Source organism: Caloenas nicobarica, chromosome 2, assembly GCF_036013445.1.
Source record: "Caloenas nicobarica isolate bCalNic1 chromosome 2, bCalNic1.hap1, whole genome shotgun sequence".
Taxonomy (NCBI): Eukaryota; Metazoa; Chordata; class Aves; order Columbiformes; family Columbidae; genus Caloenas; species Caloenas nicobarica.
This window is the reverse complement of record NC_088246.1, coordinates 58,956,660-58,977,187: the sequence shown is the minus strand read 5'-3', so window position 1 is coordinate 58,977,187 and position 20,528 is coordinate 58,956,660. Positions and strand designations below refer to the sequence as shown.

Here is a 20,528-nt window from a genome sequence, read left to right as displayed (position 1 = left end):
ATTTTAAGAATAATAGAAAACAATAGTGTAAACAACAGTAAAAAAAAAAAAAAAAAAGAAGAGGAAAAACAGTTCCTGAAGTTAATTAACTTTTATGTAGATTCAAGTTTCTGGAATTTAGTCTTTCATCCAAAAGAGAGAGAAAGGAATAAATTGAAAGACTGTGGGGAGGAAAAAAAAAAAAAAAAAAAAAAAAGCCCTTTCCTAAAGAAGCCAAAAAGGTGGGTACTTCAAATTTTAAGATCCTGAGGAAAGAAAAAATATTGCAAAATTTAGATTGAAAGGGTAAAAAGGTATGGCAGCAGCATGGTAAAGACGTATTTTTATTTACTTATTAGCAGCAGGAGGTCTGTGCTGTTGTCTGAGCATTTTTTTTTGAAGCCAGAGTTGAGCACAGCTGATGCCTGGCCTTGGAACATGTCAGTTTGAAGATGGCACGTACAGTATTAATAAATGTAGAACAATACTTGCTGTCAAGTTGGTTACAAGGCAGTACTTCACTGAAGGGGGCCTGACAATGTCAAAAAGCATTAGACCAAAGCCAGCAAATGCTTTATACGCTACAGCTGAACCTGAAGGATGAATTGATGCCCTGGATCTGACTTTAAGGCATCTGTCTCCTCTGGAGAGCGTGTGTTTGTCTGAAGATGCAGGGAAACAAGTTGCTTTTCTCTCTTCTTCCAACCATCTGCCTACACATGGAAAGCAAGGAGGCGGACGCCAGAGAACAAACCACAGTGTGTTGTAAATGGACAGGGATGCCTTGCAGACAAAATAATCTTCAGAAGTAGGAGCACAGGCTCAGGAGAGGTGTTCAGAGGCTGCTGTGAACAGCAGGGGGATGGCTGCCAGGCTGGGACACCGCAGAGAGGGCTGCCCTTCCCCTGGGGCTGGCTGTTGCAGGTGCAGCTGCTGGCTTCCCTGGCCAAGATCCTTGTGGTCTTCTGATGTGAGAGCTATAGCAGCAAGAGATGAGGCAGTGAGAAGAGATACCAGGAGGGAAGTAAACAAGTAGATTACAAAGTGATGAAAAATAAGGGTATCAGCCTTCCACAGTGACTTAGAAGAACGTGTGACCAATTTCTTCCACTCCCTCACCCTCATGCCTGTTGACAGAAGAACACTAATAAGGCAGGTAGTCACACATTATTAATGACCTGTTAACAGCTTCTTTAATTGCTAATAAGTGCCAACTGTGGCTGCTGTAATTATTCTGCTGGTCCTAAAACACACTCTGTGCCAGGCTGCAAAATACCCTTTTTTTTTTTTTTTCTGGAACACTCTGTCATGCCTCTTCACGTGTGTGTACTGCACCAGGCAATTTCATACCTAAGTAAAATTACATCTTAGGCTATCAGAGCATTTTGCAGACATTAAATGTTGTTGTATTCCAGAAAAGTAGTAACCAGGAAGTATTTAGTCACTTATTTTTACATGCGTGAATTGAGACACCCAAAGTTTATGGTTTTAGCCACAGTGATACATTGAGTTGGTCCCCGAGCTGCCTATGAAACCTGAAAGCACTGTCTTCTGCTTTGCCTGTGCTGGTGTCATATGAACTGCAAAAGCCACAAATAAATTTGAAGTGACACCGAGTAGGGGCTTTTTATATCTAAGCAGAGGTCCCTAGGAGTATGCTGTGTAAAAGCCATGGTACCTCTTTATCACTTTTTCTAATTCCCACGGAATAGAGAGCTGAGTAGTATGCAATGGGAAAAGAAAACAAAAACACACAGAAAAATGTGTGTATTGTGGTCAAAAGCAAAGTCTTTCCTCGGCAGCCTTCAATTTAAGAATTCTGTGAGCATGGATCCCTGCCAGCATCATTAAGCAGCAGTGACTCCCTGCTAACTGGTCCTGTTTCCTTTTCTAATGGATCACAGCACAACAATGCATCTCATGTATGCCACGGTTGTCAGATTTCTTTGTCTTTAGCTCTTGGTAATCCAGCATTTGATCAACAAACCCTGCAAACACCTATTTGAAGATTACAGTAGCAACAAGTTTATGAGGAAATAATATACGTTCTTAGCAGCCCTGTGTGAAAGCCACTAGTGAGGGTATGCCTTGAAAACGCCATAAAGCAGCCTAATTTTCGAAGATCCCAGCACTTTTAGGAAACAGTGATTATGTAAAGGTATTGCCCGTTTTGAAAAATGTCACCCTTCAACAGTACATAGAAGTGTGGTTTGTGCTTTTGTCCAGCTCTTGGACTGCCACATCTCCTTGTTGGGCAAAGCCCTGTGCTGTAGCTCCATAGGAAGACCTTGTCCCTGTATCCCTAAAGGTATGTTCACTGTAGGAAACAGCCCCAGAGTTGTGCTGAACCTGTCTAGGCTGGTATGTTTTAGGGTGAGAGAGGGGATGGGGCAGGGGCACAGCCCAGGTCTCTGGAGACAGAGTACCTGACCTGGCATGGGCTTCCTGTGAAGTCATACAATGTTTTTCTGCCATAGCTCTGGAAAAAAAAAAAAAAATACTGCCTTCCCTAACAGGAGCTATAGGAGGACCTAAAATTTAATGAATAAAATAGAGACATCATTTAAAGCATTAGAGAGAGATTTTTTTTCCCTCAAATCTTTTCCCACACATGTTCTCAGCAGGAAACTATGGATTGTAGTCAGCTGTTCTCTGAAATTCCTCCTGCCCTGACTCATTTTTGGAAGAGAAGCTGATTCACATCCAACTGTCTTGTGAGCATCCAGCACATCTTTTCCTTTTTCCAAGGGTGGATGGATAAATTGGTAGCTACTCCTCAGAGCAAGTTAAAGGTCTGACCCCCAGATGCAGTATGTGCAAATGGTGTGGCAGGTTCCACCACTTCCTTTGCCCTTTTGCTTTCTCCATCTTGCACAGCTCTGTGCACAAGTTAATAAGCTGGATCTGTCTGAATGGAAACATTCAAGTATTATGAAAGTTTCTTTTTTTTTCTTTTCTTTTTTTTTAAATGGTTCCCATCATAACTGTTTCTTCCCCTTTTTGTCTTTATGAGAATGGAATGTTTCTAGGTCAGAATCCCTGATGGTCTTGTGCTGGTTTTGTTGTTTGATGCTTATTAAAAAGTCACGAGTCTTTGAGGTTATTTTTTCCCCAGATCTTAATTTGTGTTAACAGATTTAGCTGATACTGAACCAGTTCTGCTCATGTGGGCAAGGACCAACTTCTGGAAACAATCCAGGTGTCCAAGATGTTAGAAAGTAACTAGTTTTCCTCAAAGTCTTAGGCTTTAAGTGTTGATCTGATGTATTACAAAGGGACTTGACTTCCAGAAGAAGGGTAGGGTCAACATTTTCTGGGGGAGGGAACCTTCTGAGGAGGGTGTAAAGATGGGCACTTGAAATAAACTTACCACATCTGAGAATCTGGGGGGGTTTAGGGCAGCATTTTATTTATTTTTGGTTTTCAGTAGGAAGTATGAATAAGAGCAAGGTGTTCGTGAAGTGCCGAAAATATGTATAATACTATATAATAAAAGGCATTATGTCAGCAAGATGTTTGGCCTTAGGGCTGCAAACCTTCCCATCTCCGCTGATATTTTTAAAGGCTTTGTAAACTGGGCTCCAAGCTGATCACGGCAGAGTAGATCAGATCTTTTACCTCCTCATTTCTGGAATGCATTACAAGGGAATAAGCGTCATATGATTTACACTACGTTTGTGCCTTAAACATTTTTTCCTGTGACTGCCTCCCCCGGCATTCTGTTCCTTTAGGTCACCATCTACTTCTTGCCTATTTAATGCATGCATGTGGATTGTATTATTGAAGCTAGTAAGACTACAGACAGGCATAAACCTTATCAGAAGTGTAGATGGAGACCGTAAACTTCTAGACAGGTACTAACTTTTAACGTAGCCCCATATAGTTCCTAGCCCAATGACATCTGCAGTAAATGTGACCTGATTGCCAGGAAGGTTATTGCAGACTCCTTGTATTTCTTGATGTTTTTTCCCCATCTCAGGATTTAATAAGGTGACTTAAATCTAGATAGGTTGTTGGTTTTGGCTTTGAGAATTTATCAGTTTGGCATAACTACTGTACTGGACACAGATAAATGGCAGCAGACTGGCAAGAGAGCTAAGTAGTTACCGCTGCAGGCTCTTTGATCTTTCCACGAGAAACAGTTTGGTAGTCTCCACTGATCATTTACCTTGCAGGTTCAGTGAACCTATTCTAGGAAACTATATACAGAAAATACGCATCACACTATGAAAACTTCCCCGGCTTGACAGTCCACTTCTGCTAAGCTCCTGCTAAGCACAGAGTGCTATTCCCTCTCATCCTGACAGCATGAGACTGTCAAAGGACTATATTTGCTAGTTCTTTATGAGATTCTTTTGTTTTAATGTGCCCATTTGTGACGCAGGCAGTGGGTAGGTGTGCATAGAGTGTGGAGTAATTCTTTTGAACCTTGGATTGCAGTGTTCATGACTTCCCTGCCAGTGGCAGGGAAGCCAAGAAGCTGTCCTATAGGTTTCTCAGGTAAACCACTCACTGTTAAAACCATAAACACCACTGATCTTTTCTTCCTGCACCTTGGATGCAACATTTTCATTTGCCCTACTTAAGAATTCTTACTCTTAAATCCTTTGCAGTTCACCTCTAAAACACAAAAAGTGAATTCACACCTTCCTCACCACTCCGTGGTGTCCAATTACAGAAATATACAATTAGGGATGTTAATGACAGATTATTAGGCATTAACCTATAATGCTGTGCTCCAATAACAGCAAAAATGGGTCACACTGTAGGTATAATTATCCTGCTTCTCCACGCCCTGGTCCTGCCTCTTTTCTGTGATATCCCTTGTATTTCAGTACAAAGCGTGGGCAGCTCTAGTCTTGGATGATGGTCTGTAGTGAGTTGTTGAACTGTCTGGCATGTGAGCCTGGCCTTCTAAAAGACTGAACAAGCTAGGATGTAGCATCTTTGCAACTTGGGAGAAAAGCAAAAAAGGATTTAGGCATCTGCCTTTGTTATCTGCAGTTAGGAAGAAAGAATCTGTTTCACAGAGGGATAAACTGAGGGACGGCAGGAGAAGTCTCCTTGGACAGTGGGAACAGTGGCCCCACTGTTTCTGTCTGCTTGGCACTGGGGCGGTGCAATAGTCTACAGGGGAAGAGGACATGTGGAAGGGTGAAGGTAGGCAGGCAGGAGGAAAAGAAATGTAGTTCAGGCAAGCCTGCTGGATGAGACCCTGTAGCATAAGAGCACATGGGGAAGTAGACCGTGACAGTGGAGTACAGAAGATGTACGAAGATATATAAATACGTAGAAACGTGCAAATGAGAGCACCCAGGAGAGGAGGAAAAGGAAATGAAACTAAAGTATCTGTAGGCACCATGTCAGGTTTTGTGCTAACTGAGCAAGCCTCGTGCATTGTTGTGTGTGCCTCAAGAGATGTAATACAAGAATAGGGTGGCTGTTTAGTGTTCTTCTTAATCACTCTATTGTCTGCTTTCACTTTCCTGGTTAATTAGCTAGCAGCAAAGGCATAGTATAAACTTATCATGGTTTCCTGACTTGCCTGGAGTTGTCCCTTCAAAGAATTTTAACCAGGTTAAGTTAACACCTTTCTAGGAATCAATCCACGAGACCCTTGAAAGGACCATTTCAAAGCTCGTTAAAAAGGTGGTTTACCTCCCTAAATGCCAAAACGTGCCTTTTCAGTGCATCTAGAGAAGAATTGCTGAGGGGAAAAAAAAAACAAGAGAGAGAGAAAAAAAAGGTGCCACTTTTACTTTTTGTTTGACTGTGAATTGAGCAAACTTATTTTCTGCAAGTTGCTGAGCTTTTGGTGAAGGCGGATCAGACATGCAAAAGCTCGGTATTTCTGAACATACTGGCAGGGGCCACAATTTGTGCTATTAATTCTCAGAAATTAGGTAAATAGCATGTTAAGACCTGAAAAAGGGGAAAATGACATGCTGAAATGATGATCCTGCCAAAACACTTGTGCTGTACTGTCCTGTCTTTGGTGACAGTACCGATGATGAAGGTATTTTGTAGACAGTGAGTGTCTAGAAACTGTCTCTAAATTGTTGTCCTGGCATATTATTAGTATAGGAATTGGCTCACACCCAGATGCCTTATGGATCTTACAAGATCAATGGATGGGCAGGAGAGCAAGAATGTGAAATACAAGTGTGTGCTTGTGCTTGTCTGTGGTTTGCCTGATGTTACCCTCATCTCCTGTGACTTCCATGACTACCTGGGTGGCTTGCAGAAAAGCTGGACCTGGGGCCAACACAAATCCCACCAATCCAAGGGAGACTTTCATTGCAGAAAGGTTAGACAACAGTTCCAGTCTTGAAGATAGATGCTCAGATACACGTTCAGACCTATTTATGAGTTTTAATTTAATGTAACGGTAGTCTTTTGCCACACATATATTGCATGTCATGCCGACACCTCAAAGTTTAAAGGCTCCCAGCTGCTTGTATTGGTGGCCTGGCAGTACATTGTCTTGGCCAGGTGAGAAAGCCAGCAGTGATCCCACTGAGTTTGCATGGATCAAGTCACTTCTCTGAATTCAGTACCATATTATTGTTTACTGTTTGGACTACAATAGCACCCAGAATCCAGACATGCTGGTGGAGCTTGGTAGCGCCAGTAGGAGGAGGACGAAGAGGAGAAGTAGGAGGAAATGCCATCCCCCAAAGAACCTGCAGCCCCCAGCTCCCTCGCTCGAGTCTTAGGCAAATAGAATGGATAAATGTGGCTTGGTGAAAATGCCCGTGCATCACCACTACCTGCCTTTGGTGGAGATGCCTGGGATCGACCTCTGCCACCACTGGAAAAATAATTACCTACACATACTTCAGAGACCAAACCAGAAAATATGAATTTGCTGAAATAAGGGAGACTCTCTTAAGCCCAGCTTATTTTTAGAAGAACCTCTGTGGAGAAAACAAAATCTAATTAAATCCAGACTTTTTTGTTACAGTAACCCACCATTTCACATGTGACCCTGGGAGTCTTCCACCTCTCCGGGTTTGTTAAATCTCATTGTTAACTGCCTGAGTCCTGCTTAGCTTCAAAGTCAAGCCTGAATACTACCTTTTCCACCATATCTTACTATTTGCAAGGCACAAAATGAACATCATTCTTATTAGGAATCTCTGCTCTTTAGTATTTCTTATTAGAGAATGATTCCTTTGCTAACTGTAGGCTCAGTGTTTGTGTGTGATGATTTCTACTTGATCTTTCTTACTGCTGCAGATAGCACAGGGGAAGAAAAAAATCTTTTTTTCAGAACAGCATAGCTTGGAAATTGTGCTTTTTTTAATTACCGGCTGTGAAGAAATCTGGTTTTCCACCAGTTGACTTGCATACTTTTTAGTGGTATAACAGGTTCTGAGGGGAGATCTCTGCCACAGATAGCAGCGTGAGCTGCCCTCGTTAGGAGGCAATTGCACGCTGTATCTGTAAGATTCTCCTAAATGCATTGTCTTACAGTTACTCCCTTTGTGTCGAATGAAGTCAATGGGGTTTGTTCCTTCCCTTTAATAGTCTCTGCACTTTGCAGGCTCTAATTAATTTTCAGAAAGGCTCAGGACAGAAGGCACTCCTCTCGGCATGTCTCTGCTTCCCTTCCCTAGCGAGTCACCTCCATGGCACTTCAGCAGAGCAGCAGATGGGAGCAGCAAACACGGTTGGCCAGAGGGCAGAAATCCTAGCCACGAGCCCTCGCAAACAACAGTTCCTTACTATGTTTCCATCTTCCACAAGGTGACACCATTAATCTCCAGTGTCATCATCCAGAAGTCATGAGCAGCTGCATGCTGAGGGATGCTCAAGGATTTGGATGCAATATCCGGACATCCATGCTGCAAAGGACCGTGATGGCAAGGAAGGGGAGCAGCAGCTTCTCTCTGAGGGCTGCACTGGGCTCCAAGGACACTTCTGTCCTTGCTTTTGGAAGCTAGCAGGGAATTGTGGCATCAAAGAGGAGGTTTGCAAGGTCTTGAGACGCTTGCTCTGAACCTCTTCCTGCAACATGCTGTCGTAGGACTGGCTTGGGGAAACAGACAAGAGAGAAGTGTGAGGAGAGTGTCAAGGGCCAGCCTGGGGATGGGTTGGTCCATCCTGCAGGCCTCCCACTGCTACTGAAAGCAAGCACCAGCTACATTCTCCCTGTTACAGCAACGATGACCTTCACAGATCCAGTGTGGGCTGCACAACTTGGATGCACCTCAGCACCACATCCCTGCCTCACCAGGACCAGCAACGTGCGACAGCTGCAGGCAGGGGCAGCACATTAGTAGCACTGCATGGGGCTGCGGTGCTTACCGGGATCACCATGCTTTGGCTGCCAAGCTCCTCTGCCAGATGGCACCATCTTGGCACAGCACCATCGGGGTGCTCGCGGCCACTGAGTTGCTGCAAGTGAAGGGGGTGATGAGGGCGTGTGCGAGAACGTGACTGATCGGCACAAAACTCCTCTTACTTTCCATCCCCTTTGTCTGGGTGCAAGCAGACCGTGAGACCTAACAAACCTCAAACCCACTGACAGCGAGTTGTGGAGCCTCTGATTTCCGTCCTTTGCTGGGCACGTCCCATGAGCCTCAGTCAAAACATCCTCACTTGTGCAAGAGCTCTGCATTTTCCCATTTTAACTCAGCAAATTGCCAGCAGCACTCCTCCACCCCCAGACGTTTGTGTTCAATTATCCTGAATTTCATCACAGAAACCAAATTTTGCCTGGCCACAACTTTGAATAGGGCAAAACCAAATACTGCAGGTCACAGCCTGTTGTATCTGATCTGCTCTCCAGATTTACCACCTTTTTTGTTTTCTTCCTGTTATGTGGTGGTGTCAGATCCTCCTCCTGGCCAGACAGATCTTACAGGAATATCTTATTAATCAGATTTTGCAGTTTCGGGGTGTGGGGGTTGAGGGGTGTCAAGAAATAATGTTGTAAATTGCGATTTAAGGAAAGTTGCAAACACAAGCGAGGAAGCAGAAAGCTCTCCCTGTCTTTGTGAAATGACTGCTGCTGTTTCTCTGTAAAAACACACTTGTACTTCCTCTGCTGCAGCTTCTCACACTACTCAAGTTCCCCAGGGGAAGTGAAGAAGAAAACTCATCAGAGAAGCAGATCAGGAAGGAGAGATGGTGACTAACTGTACCAATGGCACAATTTGGGGTTTTTTAAGGCATAAAATAGACATAATGCACACATGCCTCTCTGAGTTGCTACCATTACTAGCCATCCCTAAATTTGAAGTAATTTAAACAATAAATGTAGATGTTAAGAGCTCTTAAAATCAACCCGGGTTGCATTCACAGTTTCCCTTGGTCTAGAGGATGCAAGAGATGGTGTACAGGCATATCAGCAGAAAGGCGAATGGAGGGAGGCTGCCCGTGTCACCTGACCCAGCTACGATGGGAAAGACTCCTGACATTTGCCTCTCCACCCTTCTCTAAACTGTGGTTGTCAGCTGAGCAATGCCTGACTAATGCGTACCTGAGGGGATCTAGAGGTGGTTTTCACAACAGGACTCAAACAGCCTTGCCCAGGTCACATTTCTGTAACTGGTTTAATCAGGTCTCGCTAACCGTAACCCTTAAGTGACATCATCGTGGCCACAATGAGCACTGGCAGCCCAGAAAGCTAATTGTATCCTGGGCAGCATCAAAGGGAGCGTGGCCAGCAGGTCGAGGGAGGTGATTCTGCCCCTCTGCTCTGCTCTGGTGAGAACCCACCTGGAGTCCTGTGTCCAGCTCTGGAGCCCTCAGCACAGGACAGACATGGACCTGTTGGAGAGGGGCCAGAGGAGGCCACCAAGATGATCAGAGGGCTGGAACACCTCTGCTGTGAAGACAGGCTGAGAGAGTTGGGGTTGTTCAGAAAGAAGGCTTCAGGGAGACCTTACAGCAGCCTTCCACTACCTGAAGGGGACCTACAAGAAAGCTGGAGAGGGACGTTTTGAAAGGGCATGTGGACAAGGGGTAGTGGCTTTAAAATGAAAGAGGGTAGATTTAGATTAGATGTAAGGAAGAAATTCTTCACCATGAGAGTGGTGATGCACTGGAACAGGCTGCCCAGAGAAGTTGTGGATGCCCCATCCCTGGAAGTGTTCAAGGCCAGGTTGGATGGAACTTTGAGCAGCTTGGTCTAGTGGAAAGTGTTCTGGCCCATGGCAGGGGGGCTGGAACTAGATGACCTTTGAGGTCTCTTCCAACCCAAACTGTTCTATGAGGTGTGAAGCCTTTAAGATTAGAAATCCCATACAGTTTCCCCAGGTATTCAGACGCCTACATCAGAGGGCAGCCTTCTGCTATTTTTTATCCTTTTTTTTTTTTTTTTTTTTTTTAATAATTTATTGCTGTCAAGACCACTTGTACTTACCATCCCAGCTGCAAGAGAAACAAGAGCATAAACCAATACTCAGATGCTTGGTCAAGTCCCATCCTGCCACAGCCTGAAGCAACGTGCTACTCCCCCACTGACACCTCAGCTTGACACTTGCTAAGCTGCTGTGGGCAGGAGCATTAGCTTGAGCTCTTCAGGCCACATGGTCTCCCTCTTACCCAAACCATAGGAAGTGTTTAGTAGATGGACTTTCTCAGAGGTGTTTCTTATTCTGCTGGGTCATTCATTCAGATGCCAAAATTGTGACTCATTAAAAGGGCAAGCTTGGGCTGGGGGGAGGGCAGGAAGGAAGAAAAATAGGATTGCAAGAGCCTTCCTGTTTACCCATGGCTTGGGAAAAAAACCAAGACAACAGAATACCCACACCCTGGCTCCATTATCTTTGCTGGCACAGTGCTGGCTTGGCTCTGTCCCTCACCGCTCCAGGCCAAATCCAGCCCTGCCGCGAGCGTGTTTACTTTAGAAGAGTTTACTTGAGCGAGAACCCCGGCCCCCCGAGCCTGAATGCTCACAGTGTGCGAGCGAGTGTGCAGGCACCATGAGCCTCCATGACAATGTGCCCCGGTGCTGGCCCCCGGCCACGCTAAGGAGGTCATTTTCTTCTCGGCAATTAGTAAAGTGGTGGCATCACTAAAAGAATTGAATAAACACATTCAACCCGGCTGGGTCCCCAGTTTGCTCTGTTCTCACCACCCTTCCTTCTGGGCGCATGGTGGGGCCCCAGTGAGCAAGAGCATGATGCTTGTGCCCTGCACTTTCATTCAGGCCTGCTTGGAAAGGGCTTTTAGGAAAGAGGAGAAGGGGGGAAGTAACCCTTTAGCTTTCTTCTTTTATAACAAATGTCTTCCCTTTTTGTTTTCAGGGAGGAAAAAATGCCAGCTTCCCTAAGAAAACTGCAGCAAATGGCTGTTTTCATGGGTCTGTTCAGTGGCGGGGGATGCATCGTGATGTATAATCTTATGCAAAGTAAGTCTTGGTGCTGTTAGCAACCTTATTTCTCCTCTGCCCCTTTCATTTGCTTTTGTGTAGCAGGGAAAATAGCAGCATGCAAGATGTGAAAAGCAGATGAAGTTACAGGAAGTGTGGTTGAGCCTCTGGGTTCTGCCTCCACGGGCTCTGCTTTGTTCAGCCCCAGGGCTGCTGCTCTCCCAAGCGCTGCTGCACGCATCTCCAGAGGTGGGTACTGCATAGGCTGCTGTGGTCAGGAGAAAGTCTAGTTTCTGGGGGGTTTCCTGAGGGTGAGGACAAAGTGAAAACTTAGGCAGGTTTCGTTTCTTACTGAGATTTTACAACTGGGCAGGAAAAGATGACCATCTGTGAGAGGGTATTAAAGTCCAGCGGTTTTATCTGCAAATCTCTCTGTGGTGCTGGCCCTTACACACAACATGCCTGTGAAGCGCTAAGACATTAGTTTTTTCTGAATGAAGGGCAGATAAGAGTGCTCTTCATTAAGAAGATTAGGACAAGGAGATAAAAGCTAAACAGGTGCCATTACTGTTTATAGACAGCTCTAGTTGCCATATGTCTTTGGCCAAGAATCCAAATTATTAGTCCAAATTATAGATGTTTATTTTTTTCTAAAATTGTTTCTAGATATTTTGCATCAGACCAGAAATAGGCTTTGCCTCTCTCTTAGGGGGTGCTATAGGCTTCTTGGCCCTATGCCTCTCACTTGCTGGTACTATCAAATTACACTGCTTTTCACTTAGCCTTATATCAGAGGATGCTGCCAGAAAAGTGTAGCCAAGCCTGTTCCTCAAGCCCTCAGATAAGCTCTGAAACCTCCTCTTCATTTTACACGTATTAATAACAAATCAGACAAAGCTGGAAAGCAGGCTTTAATTTTAGGCAGCTCATGCCCTCAAGCTCTGGAGCACATGACAGATATGTGATCCTCTTACTCTGTAAAATACTGAATCTGGCTTTAACAAGGACATTAGCATTTTTTAATTTTCAGCTTCAGCATTGTTATCTAGAAATCTCTGGGAGAAAAAAAAAGCCACTCTCCATACGATACAGAAAGTCAAAGGGCTCATTCCCCGCATCATGTAGCTGTGTAATCAAGTGGTGCAACGCAATGGCTACTTCTTGCTCTGTTGCAATAGTGGTGGCCACCGAGTAGCTGTCTGATAACTTGGTGACAAGCCAACCAGGCTGTTGAAAGGACACTTTGTGCTGCAGAGTGCGTCCTTCTGCAGCCTCCAGCAGACAGGAGGCACAGTAAGACCCTTCCTCCCTTGGCCCACACCCAAGGTTATCCCAGTTCCTTCTGCTATCCCAGTGCACATACCTGGCCTATACTGGGACCTGTGAGGAGCAAATGGCTTCCATAGTGGTGGGAGCAGGGGGAGAGGTATGCTTCAGGCTGAAGGGAAGTTTGCATGCACATGGTGTCTGTGAAAGCTTGTACCAACACTTGGGTAATCCTATTTCTGCTCACTCACTTTACTTGGACACCCTTCTCAAGGGAGCAGCCTCCCCAGCCAACACCAGCATCCTTTCAGCTCTCCTGCTGAAAAACGTGTGGACGAATGGACTGGTAGGGTATTTTATGCATTTTATTGTGTCCAGTTCTGCGCCCCTCAGTTCAAGAAGGACAGGGAACTGCTGGAGAGAGTCCAGCGCAGGGCAACGAAGATGATTAAGGGAGTGGAGCATCTCCCTTATGAGGAAAGGCTGAGGGAGCTGGGTCTCTTTAGCTTGGAGGAGACTGAGGGGTGACCTCATTAATGGTTATAAATATGTAAAGGGTGAGTGTCACGAGGATGGAGCCAGGCTCTTCTCGGTGACGAATAATGATAGGACAAGGGTAATGGGTACAAACTGGAACACAGGTGGTTCCACTTAAATATGAGAAGAAACTTCTTCTCAGTGAGGGTGCCAGAACACTGGAACAGGCTGCCCAGGGAGGTTGTGGAGTCTCCTTCTCTGGAGACATTAGAAACCAACCTGGACACATCCCTGTGTAACCTCATCTAGGTGCTCCTGCTCTGGCGGGGGGATTGGACTAGATGATCTTTCGAGGTCCCTTCCAATCCCTGACATTCTGTGATTCTGTGACAGGAGATGCTAATGAGGAACAGCTGAGAAGCAGCACCAGGAAACTTGAACCCGTTTCCCCTCCAACCTGCAGGATAAGCACAACATACTTTTAACATTGGGTGGCTGAATGCCATGATCCATAGGCACTAATGGGCTGCTGTGCTGCCACCCCTATTGCTGGAGCTCCTTAGGATGGTCCAGAGGGCCAGGGAGGACCAGCGCAGGCTGCAGCCTTGCAAAGCTGTTTCTGTGCCAACTGGATGCTGCCTGCTCACAGGGGATGCCTCTAATGAGGGAGAGGGGGCAGCATCCTTCTGCCTCATGCTCCAAGAGTAACACCAACAGGCAAGAGGCCAGGAAACGAACCTTACACCTTGTTTTAAACTCTTTGGAAGGCGAGAGCCAAGTTGCCAGAGTGGAATTTTCACATGTGCATACTCCTGGCTTAACTCCGCCCTTCTTGAGTGAGGTTAGGCTGGTGTGAAGCATACCTAGAAGTCCCAGCAGACAAGCCTTACGACTGTTTATAAGCAAATCTCTGCCTCCATAAGGAGGGTCGGCATGTTCCCAGCCTCACAGCTCTGCATTGTCCATTGGTGACCACTGCACAGCGTTTCCCAGCTATACATGGCAACCAGACATTGATAAATAACGATTTACCACAATTGTCCTCCATATGCCGAAAGTGCAGCATCCAGACTACTGTGCTATTGTTGCTGCTTGACCATTAATGGCCCTTCTTTGTGCCTCCCTTTCAATGCATCCGTCAGTAGAGCTGCAGCTTCATGGCTGCCACTTCAAAAGCTGTATGGAGACCACAGCAAGAGTTTCACAGCAGCAGCAGCTGTTCCTGTCTCACACCAATGTCTGCGAAATATTCTCCATTCTTAATGTATTTTCTGTACCTCCTTTAAAAAAGAAATTAATTACCTTCAGAACATTTTCAGTTATTCGTTCGTGCACCTTTTTTTTTTTCCCTTTTTTTGTTCCTTTTAGATGACATACAAATGTATGAAAAGCAGGGAGACACAGCCATAAGCTGAACTGTATAGCAGTATGGAACAGGCTATATTCAGAGCCCTCTTTACTTAAATTAGCCGAATAACATTACAGTTCAGCACTGCTTCTCTGATGTGTTTCCTCCTTTAGCCAGATTTCTCCTAATTAGTAGTTTTGGACTGTTTTTCAGGGAGGGTGTGGTAGTCTTGGTAGTCTGGAGGAAATGTCTTTTTTTGGTTTTGTTTTTGTTTTTTTAAACTTATGTTTTGATTTTAAGTGGACAGTCTCCTCACCATCCTGTTTCTCTCACCTAGAAAGTTTTGCCCGGACCCAGTATTACCAGCAGGCCTTGGAGCAACTGAACAGCAATCCTGATGCCCTGGAAGCCCTGGGTGCCCCACCTCTTAAGGTTCACAACATCCGACTGACAGATGGGAGTAATCGTGTGGACACAGAAAGAGCACAGGTAACGCTGGGGAGGTGGTGTCACAGGGTGGCTTCCCAAGGCATCAACTGACAAGAGGTCAGCCAGGGGATCTTCAGAAGGCCATGAGTCACTTGGGTGCACTGGAAGGCAGTAGGATGCGATGCCTGTTGATTTGGAAGAGGAACAGATTTCCAGAGAATAAATCTACACTCACATGAGGGACTAGATACAGCAAGAGCGGCATCTTTGTGTTGTACTATATGGGCACATCACAGAATGCCAAGGGACTTCCCAAACCAGTCAGTCCCCCTCCTGCTACTGTAAGTCACAAAATAGTTTTCAGAAACATATCAGATCCATCTTTAAAGTAGCAGCTGCCTCCCTCATCTCCCTAGGTACATCTCAGGCTAGTTTTTAAAGCTTTGTTCAGAACAGAGTTTTATAGCTGCTTATGAGCTATGCCGTGGTACAGCACAAATGATGTGGTTTCTAAAAATCACCTGTAATTCTGTGCCATGGAGGATGGCTGCCTGGTGTGGGACTGAATGCGTGGGTTACGTAGTAGCTGGAGAATGCTGTGCTGGGTGCTGAAGAGTTGCACAAGGCTGCCTTGCATCAGCCCAGGGCTGGGCTAAGGCAAAGCTCACAAACACAACTCCGCTTCCACTCGGAGTTGCTGCCCAAAAAGGACTTCCCATCAGTGTTTTTCCCCTTAAACCAGGAGTGGCTGCCTTTCCCAGGTTTTGCTGGTAATGCAAAATGCCCCTAGTGACCTGTGCAGGTCCCTCACTGGGGCATCTTATCACATTTGAATCATTTTGTTCCTCCTGGTGAGTAGTTTTGAGTCGTGGGGACCAAGCAAGGGTATTAAGGAATGGGGTAGATGGTACAGTGAATGAGAGAGGCTGTCAGGGCAAGAAGAAAAAAAAAAATTAAAAAAAAAAATCAACCTTTAACCAGCTCACAAAATTCCATGTTCCATCTCACTCCAGAGAGGATTCACCCATGTGATACCCTGGGCCAAAACATTTCCCAGTTTCCCAGGTTTTAGAGATTGTACCAGCAAACATATCTAAGGCCAAAAATGTGCAAAAAAACCCACGCAACCTCTTATGCTGATTGAAACAAAGAAGAGAACCTGTCCAGTGATGTTTTCCTCTGTCACTGTTTAAGAATGCTGGTCGCTTGAGTGACTCAGGGTGAAGTCAAATCCTGCCTTCTACCGACCTCACCCAAGACACAAACCACCAACTTTCTTCTCCGCTTTTTCATGCTCCTGACCATTCATGTTCTCATGAAATAAACTGGTTAATCATCACTAATGATTATATCATAGATTAGTTTACTGACTCCACAACATTCCCAGCTTCTGGGGCTGTTGGACAACCCTTGACATTTTCTCTTTGTGATTGCAATACCACCAAACGCTACCCCTGAAACACATTTATTTTATTCAAACATTACACTAAGTGCAATTAGCTGTGGTCACGGCTACAGCTCCTAACTTTCTTTGTTGATGAACTGAGTGGTACGATTTGTGACACTGAGAAAAATCATTGAACATCTCTTATTGCCTCGATGTGTGTTAAGGGACTTATCTATAGAGGATCCGAACCTACAGGCTTGTTATGGTTATGGGAAGCTCTAACACAGTGCAGGTCACCTCTGGATCACCATGCGTTCTGGTAAGGAAAGGTGTTTGCTCATAAATATTTCAGAGAGCGAGTGGTTTTCCCTGGGGGTTGCAGCTGTAACACAGTACATTCTTTCAGCAGAGAGAGATTAATGTACGGCAGAACAGACATACTTGTATAGCCATGCACACATTAGCCATTAGAAAAGCTAAAGCTTAGTGAAACTCTACAATACAGTAAAAAAAAAAAAACCTTAAAAAGAAGGTGTTACATCTTTGACTGTAGAAGGAGTAAATGTCCATTTCATAACGTTTCACTGAATCTTTGACATACTTTCACATTTGCAGATAAAGTTACCAGTATCTGGAACAAAATCAGCGGGGTACCTTTACATTAACTCAGAGATGGACCACTCCCGTCAATGGTGGGTACTGGGGAAGGTGCCGGGAGAAACGTACAGATGCAAGAAGAAAAGTGGTGGGAGAAAAGAGCAGAGCAGGACATTTGCTTTAGTCATCCATGGTGCTGAGATCATGCACACAAAGGAAGCAGAAAGTAATGTCTGAAGGTCTTGTGAAAGGTTGTTACCATCGTTATGGCAAAAATATACATTAGTTGAGAAATATATTGACTTCATCCCTGTGAATACAAATAGCAGAACAACATGAGCCATTCATTGTGTAAAATGTGTTGTTCAGCAAACTATAGCTCAGTATACATATAAATACTATGAGCCAAGGTAATGTGTTGCCCCCTCCCAGCTCTCCTCCCCACGGAGGTGCAGAGGCTGTCGCACAGCAGTCTGAACTCCAGTCTAGTATTACATGTTGCACTAGGGGAATTACACATTAGGTCAGAGTCTATCAAGGTCAGCTAAAAATCAACGCAGGACTTTTTTTTTTTTTTTTTTTTTTCCCAAGCTGATAGATACAGTCCTTATAGTTAAAAAAAAGTGCTAGAACAAATACATTATAGCAGAAAGATGCTCTGATTCCACATCACCTAGTAGCAACTTTACATCTTTGTAGCACTGCAGCCTGAAAACCTCCCTTGTCAAGGGTAAACCAATTTCTAGAACCAAGCAAAGAATCAGTACATGAATTTGAAGTCCATCTTCCCTTGCAAAAGAGGAAATTTTACCAGATGCAAACCTCTTCACATGTTCTTGGAGTCTGTTAGGCACTTCTGTTAACTCTATTTAGAAACCCAAAGCTACAACATTTTTACTCAGCTGCCACCAGCCATATGGTAATGTTTTCTTTTCATAATTAGATGAACACAGCTTACTGTGTTTCTCTTCTGAATAACTGTGGGAAGTAAGGTGTAAAACAATGGGAGGAAGACACTGGGCTGGGACTTGAGAGACTCAGGGCCAGACCTGGCCTCCTCCCTAGCGACCAGAGATATCCCCAGGGATCCCCAGCCACCTCTCTTGCACATCTACACTTGCCCAGGGCCTGGGCTCTGATCTCCTCACTTATCTCCTCCTGACAGATGGAGGGAAATAACAGTTCCCTCCTGTTTCGCTGAGTTACTGTGAAGATAACTGAGGATTGCAAGACGTTGAACTACAGGAGAATTTGAAGTGCATACACATCTCTCAGAGATATCTTCTGTAAAAGGGTTTGTGACAGACGAATCTGTCAGACTCAACCATCTTTGCCTACATGCGGGGTCCTGCACACAGTTCCACTTGGGGCTAGGCAGGACTTGGTGTCCTTGCACTGGGCTGAGGAACTAAGAGTAAAATGGCTGGTTCCCATCTGGTCCGTGGAGAGGAGTTCCTGAAGTGCTCAATAGGAATAACAAACACGTAAGCAGGCCATCCTGGTGGGGCTCTGCATAGTGCGCACATGGGCATTTCCAGTGGAGACCACCAGACTGATAGACACAATTAAATGACACCAGGAGCGCTCTGTGCAAGTGGTTTAGGCTCCTAAGCCACCAAAATACTTCTGACTCCAAGTGCGGTCTGTCCATAGCAGTTTATTTGTTTATGTGGTTATTAAAAAAGAGGGCAACTTCAAAGAAAGGGAAATTTTGAGTGCGTGAGCTGGTTTGGACCTGCAGAAAGAGGCACTCACTCAGGTGCAGGCAGCGCAGGGGTCGAGGGGGTGCCCGGAGGCGAGGGCCTCCAAAGTACCAGCCCTGCAAAATGACACTTTCCTGCCCTGAAGTGAGTGGAAGGAAGGGCTGAGACCCCAGGCCACGCTGGGGAGAGCGAGCAGTTGCTTCTTCAAACTGTTCTAAATGAAGCCGCTGCTCATCCCAGATCAGATGGAGTGGAGGGCTGCCGAGCGAAGAGCCCTGCCACAGACCCATCACACAGGGGTGCAGCAGCTGAATTACCTGATTTTGTGTACTCAGCACCGACTGCAGAAAAAGCAGAGCTGGGTGAGCACTGGGAGCTTTTGAAAAAATCCTGTCTTAGTACCCTGAAACACTAGTCCTTCCCAGCTGAAAAAGCAGCACGAGCAGTCTCACAGAAGCAGGCTTGGAACAGAGTTTAGAGGAAGGAAAAGGCTCCCCCTCAGTCTCCAAAAAGTGCAGTTTTCCTCCTCCTTTGACTAACCACTGTCATACCCTGTCAGAGTTTCAGCAGTCACATTGAGTGATCACACAGTGTTCAAACTCCTCCAAGGCAGGATAATTCCTTAGCAACACAGTCTGGTTCCAAGGCTGGAGAGGAGCTGAGCAAGGAATGCACCCGCAGGATGGGGAGGAAGAAAGGCACCGGGTCGGGGGAGGAATGTCCTCTCTAAAAATAGCTGGCAGGATTTTATTTGAGTTGCAAACAACAGGAACACGCATCCCAGACCTTTGAATCTGAGCTGTGCTATGCTATTAGGGAAAACAGCTTTCAGAAGCTGGCACTCACAAACCAAGCTTTAAAACACTTGAAAGAATTTTTAATAGCACTGAATGCATGGAATGATTTGTTTATTTATGCCAGCTGTTTCTATACCTTTACTACTATATTAAAAGTAATTGTAACAAGTTAAAAATCTCTTTTGGTTTGTATCAGCTGGTGCCTTCAGGATGTCACCTTGAAACTGCGAGATGGTCAGAATATTCCTGTTTACCACTCCCCGGTGGAGACCAGTGGTGTCCAAGAAGGCTAAAACTCAAAGGCAGCTGCTTCTCCACCTCCCATTGAGCCGAAGGATCCATTAATCGATCGCATCCCACTGTGTTTGTGAATGTATGCAGTTGTCACAAGTGACAATTTCACTTAGGTGGGTGCTCTCAAGACAATTTTCTCTCCAAGATTGACCTCATCATTGTCATGACTGTAATTTCTTTCTTTTGCTGGTTTATTCATGTGTTTAGCAGAAGACTAAAATAAATATATTGCGAAAGACTTGCTGTTGTTCCAGAGAAGTCATGCCTTATGCCCTGTGCGTGCTGGTATTACGAATTTGAAATAAACAAACAAACTGCCAGGAAACTGGGCTTTTCTACAATTACAGACCAAAGTCAGGACAGTTGGGCTGCTCAGTCATGGCTGGAAGGCTGAGTCAGCTTCTCATAGTCATTCCTGTGCTACTTCGGTTTCCCCCATTTCTCAACAAGGTGTTACCTAAAGCAGAAGGGACAAAGCAGTGAAGGCGAAGCTCAGCACCTGTCTCCTCCGCTGCTAATGAATGTCACATATCAGGTAGATTTGCACCCTCACGGTTACCATTAAAAAGCTCACGAGATAGCAGGGACCACTCACCATAACTGATGAATTCCAGGAAAAGTCTTGCTACTCGCGCTGCTCCTGCTGAAGGTCGGTATAACAGAAGAAGCCACTGTTACACACCAGCGCTGCCCGACACAGGCTCGGGAGAGCACCTTTGCTCTCCCACTTCTGCTCAGGGAGGAAAACACTCAGGAGGTCCAGAACAGGCAAAATACCGCCACAGTCCAGTCAGACTACAACAAGAGATTGTGGTTGCGCCTTGATTCTCTCAATGCAGCCGCTCAACCGACAGAGGTGGAGGATTGCCTATAACAGGAGCAAGTCGAGGAATAAGCAAAAAAGCCCAAAATCCCAACCCTCACCAAA

At 45.3% G+C, this 20,528-nt stretch overlaps 1 protein-coding gene across 1 annotated transcript; it reads left to right on the top strand.

Annotated features, from left to right (window-relative positions):
- Positions 1-227: 227 nt before the first annotated feature.
- Positions 228-19,913, top strand: LOC135984790 (cytochrome c oxidase assembly factor 1 homolog). The gene is made up of 6 exons (XM_065627337.1): positions 228-1,135; positions 9,038-9,114; positions 11,238-11,341; positions 14,731-14,882; positions 16,825-16,901; positions 19,503-19,913. The coding sequence occupies exons 1-6, from the start codon at positions 1,103-1,105 to the stop codon at positions 19,597-19,599; spliced, it is 540 nt and encodes a 179-aa protein (XP_065483409.1). The 5' UTR covers positions 228-1,102; the 3' UTR covers positions 19,600-19,913.
- The last annotated feature ends 615 nt before the right edge of the window (positions 19,914-20,528 follow it).

Excerpts from the sequence above, each read along its gene's own strand:
- LOC135984790 (XM_065627337.1), top strand. The coding sequence starts at position 1,103 with ATGCCTGTTGACAGAAGAACACTAATAAGGCAG. Across the intron at positions 1,136-9,037 it reads GAAGAACACTAATAAGGCAG|CTTCTCACACTACTCAAGTT; the intron begins GTAGTCACACAT and ends CCTCTGCTGCAG. Across the intron at positions 9,115-11,237 it reads CAGATCAGGAAGGAGAGATG|GGAGGAAAAAATGCCAGCTT; the intron begins GTGACTAACTGT and ends TTTTGTTTTCAG.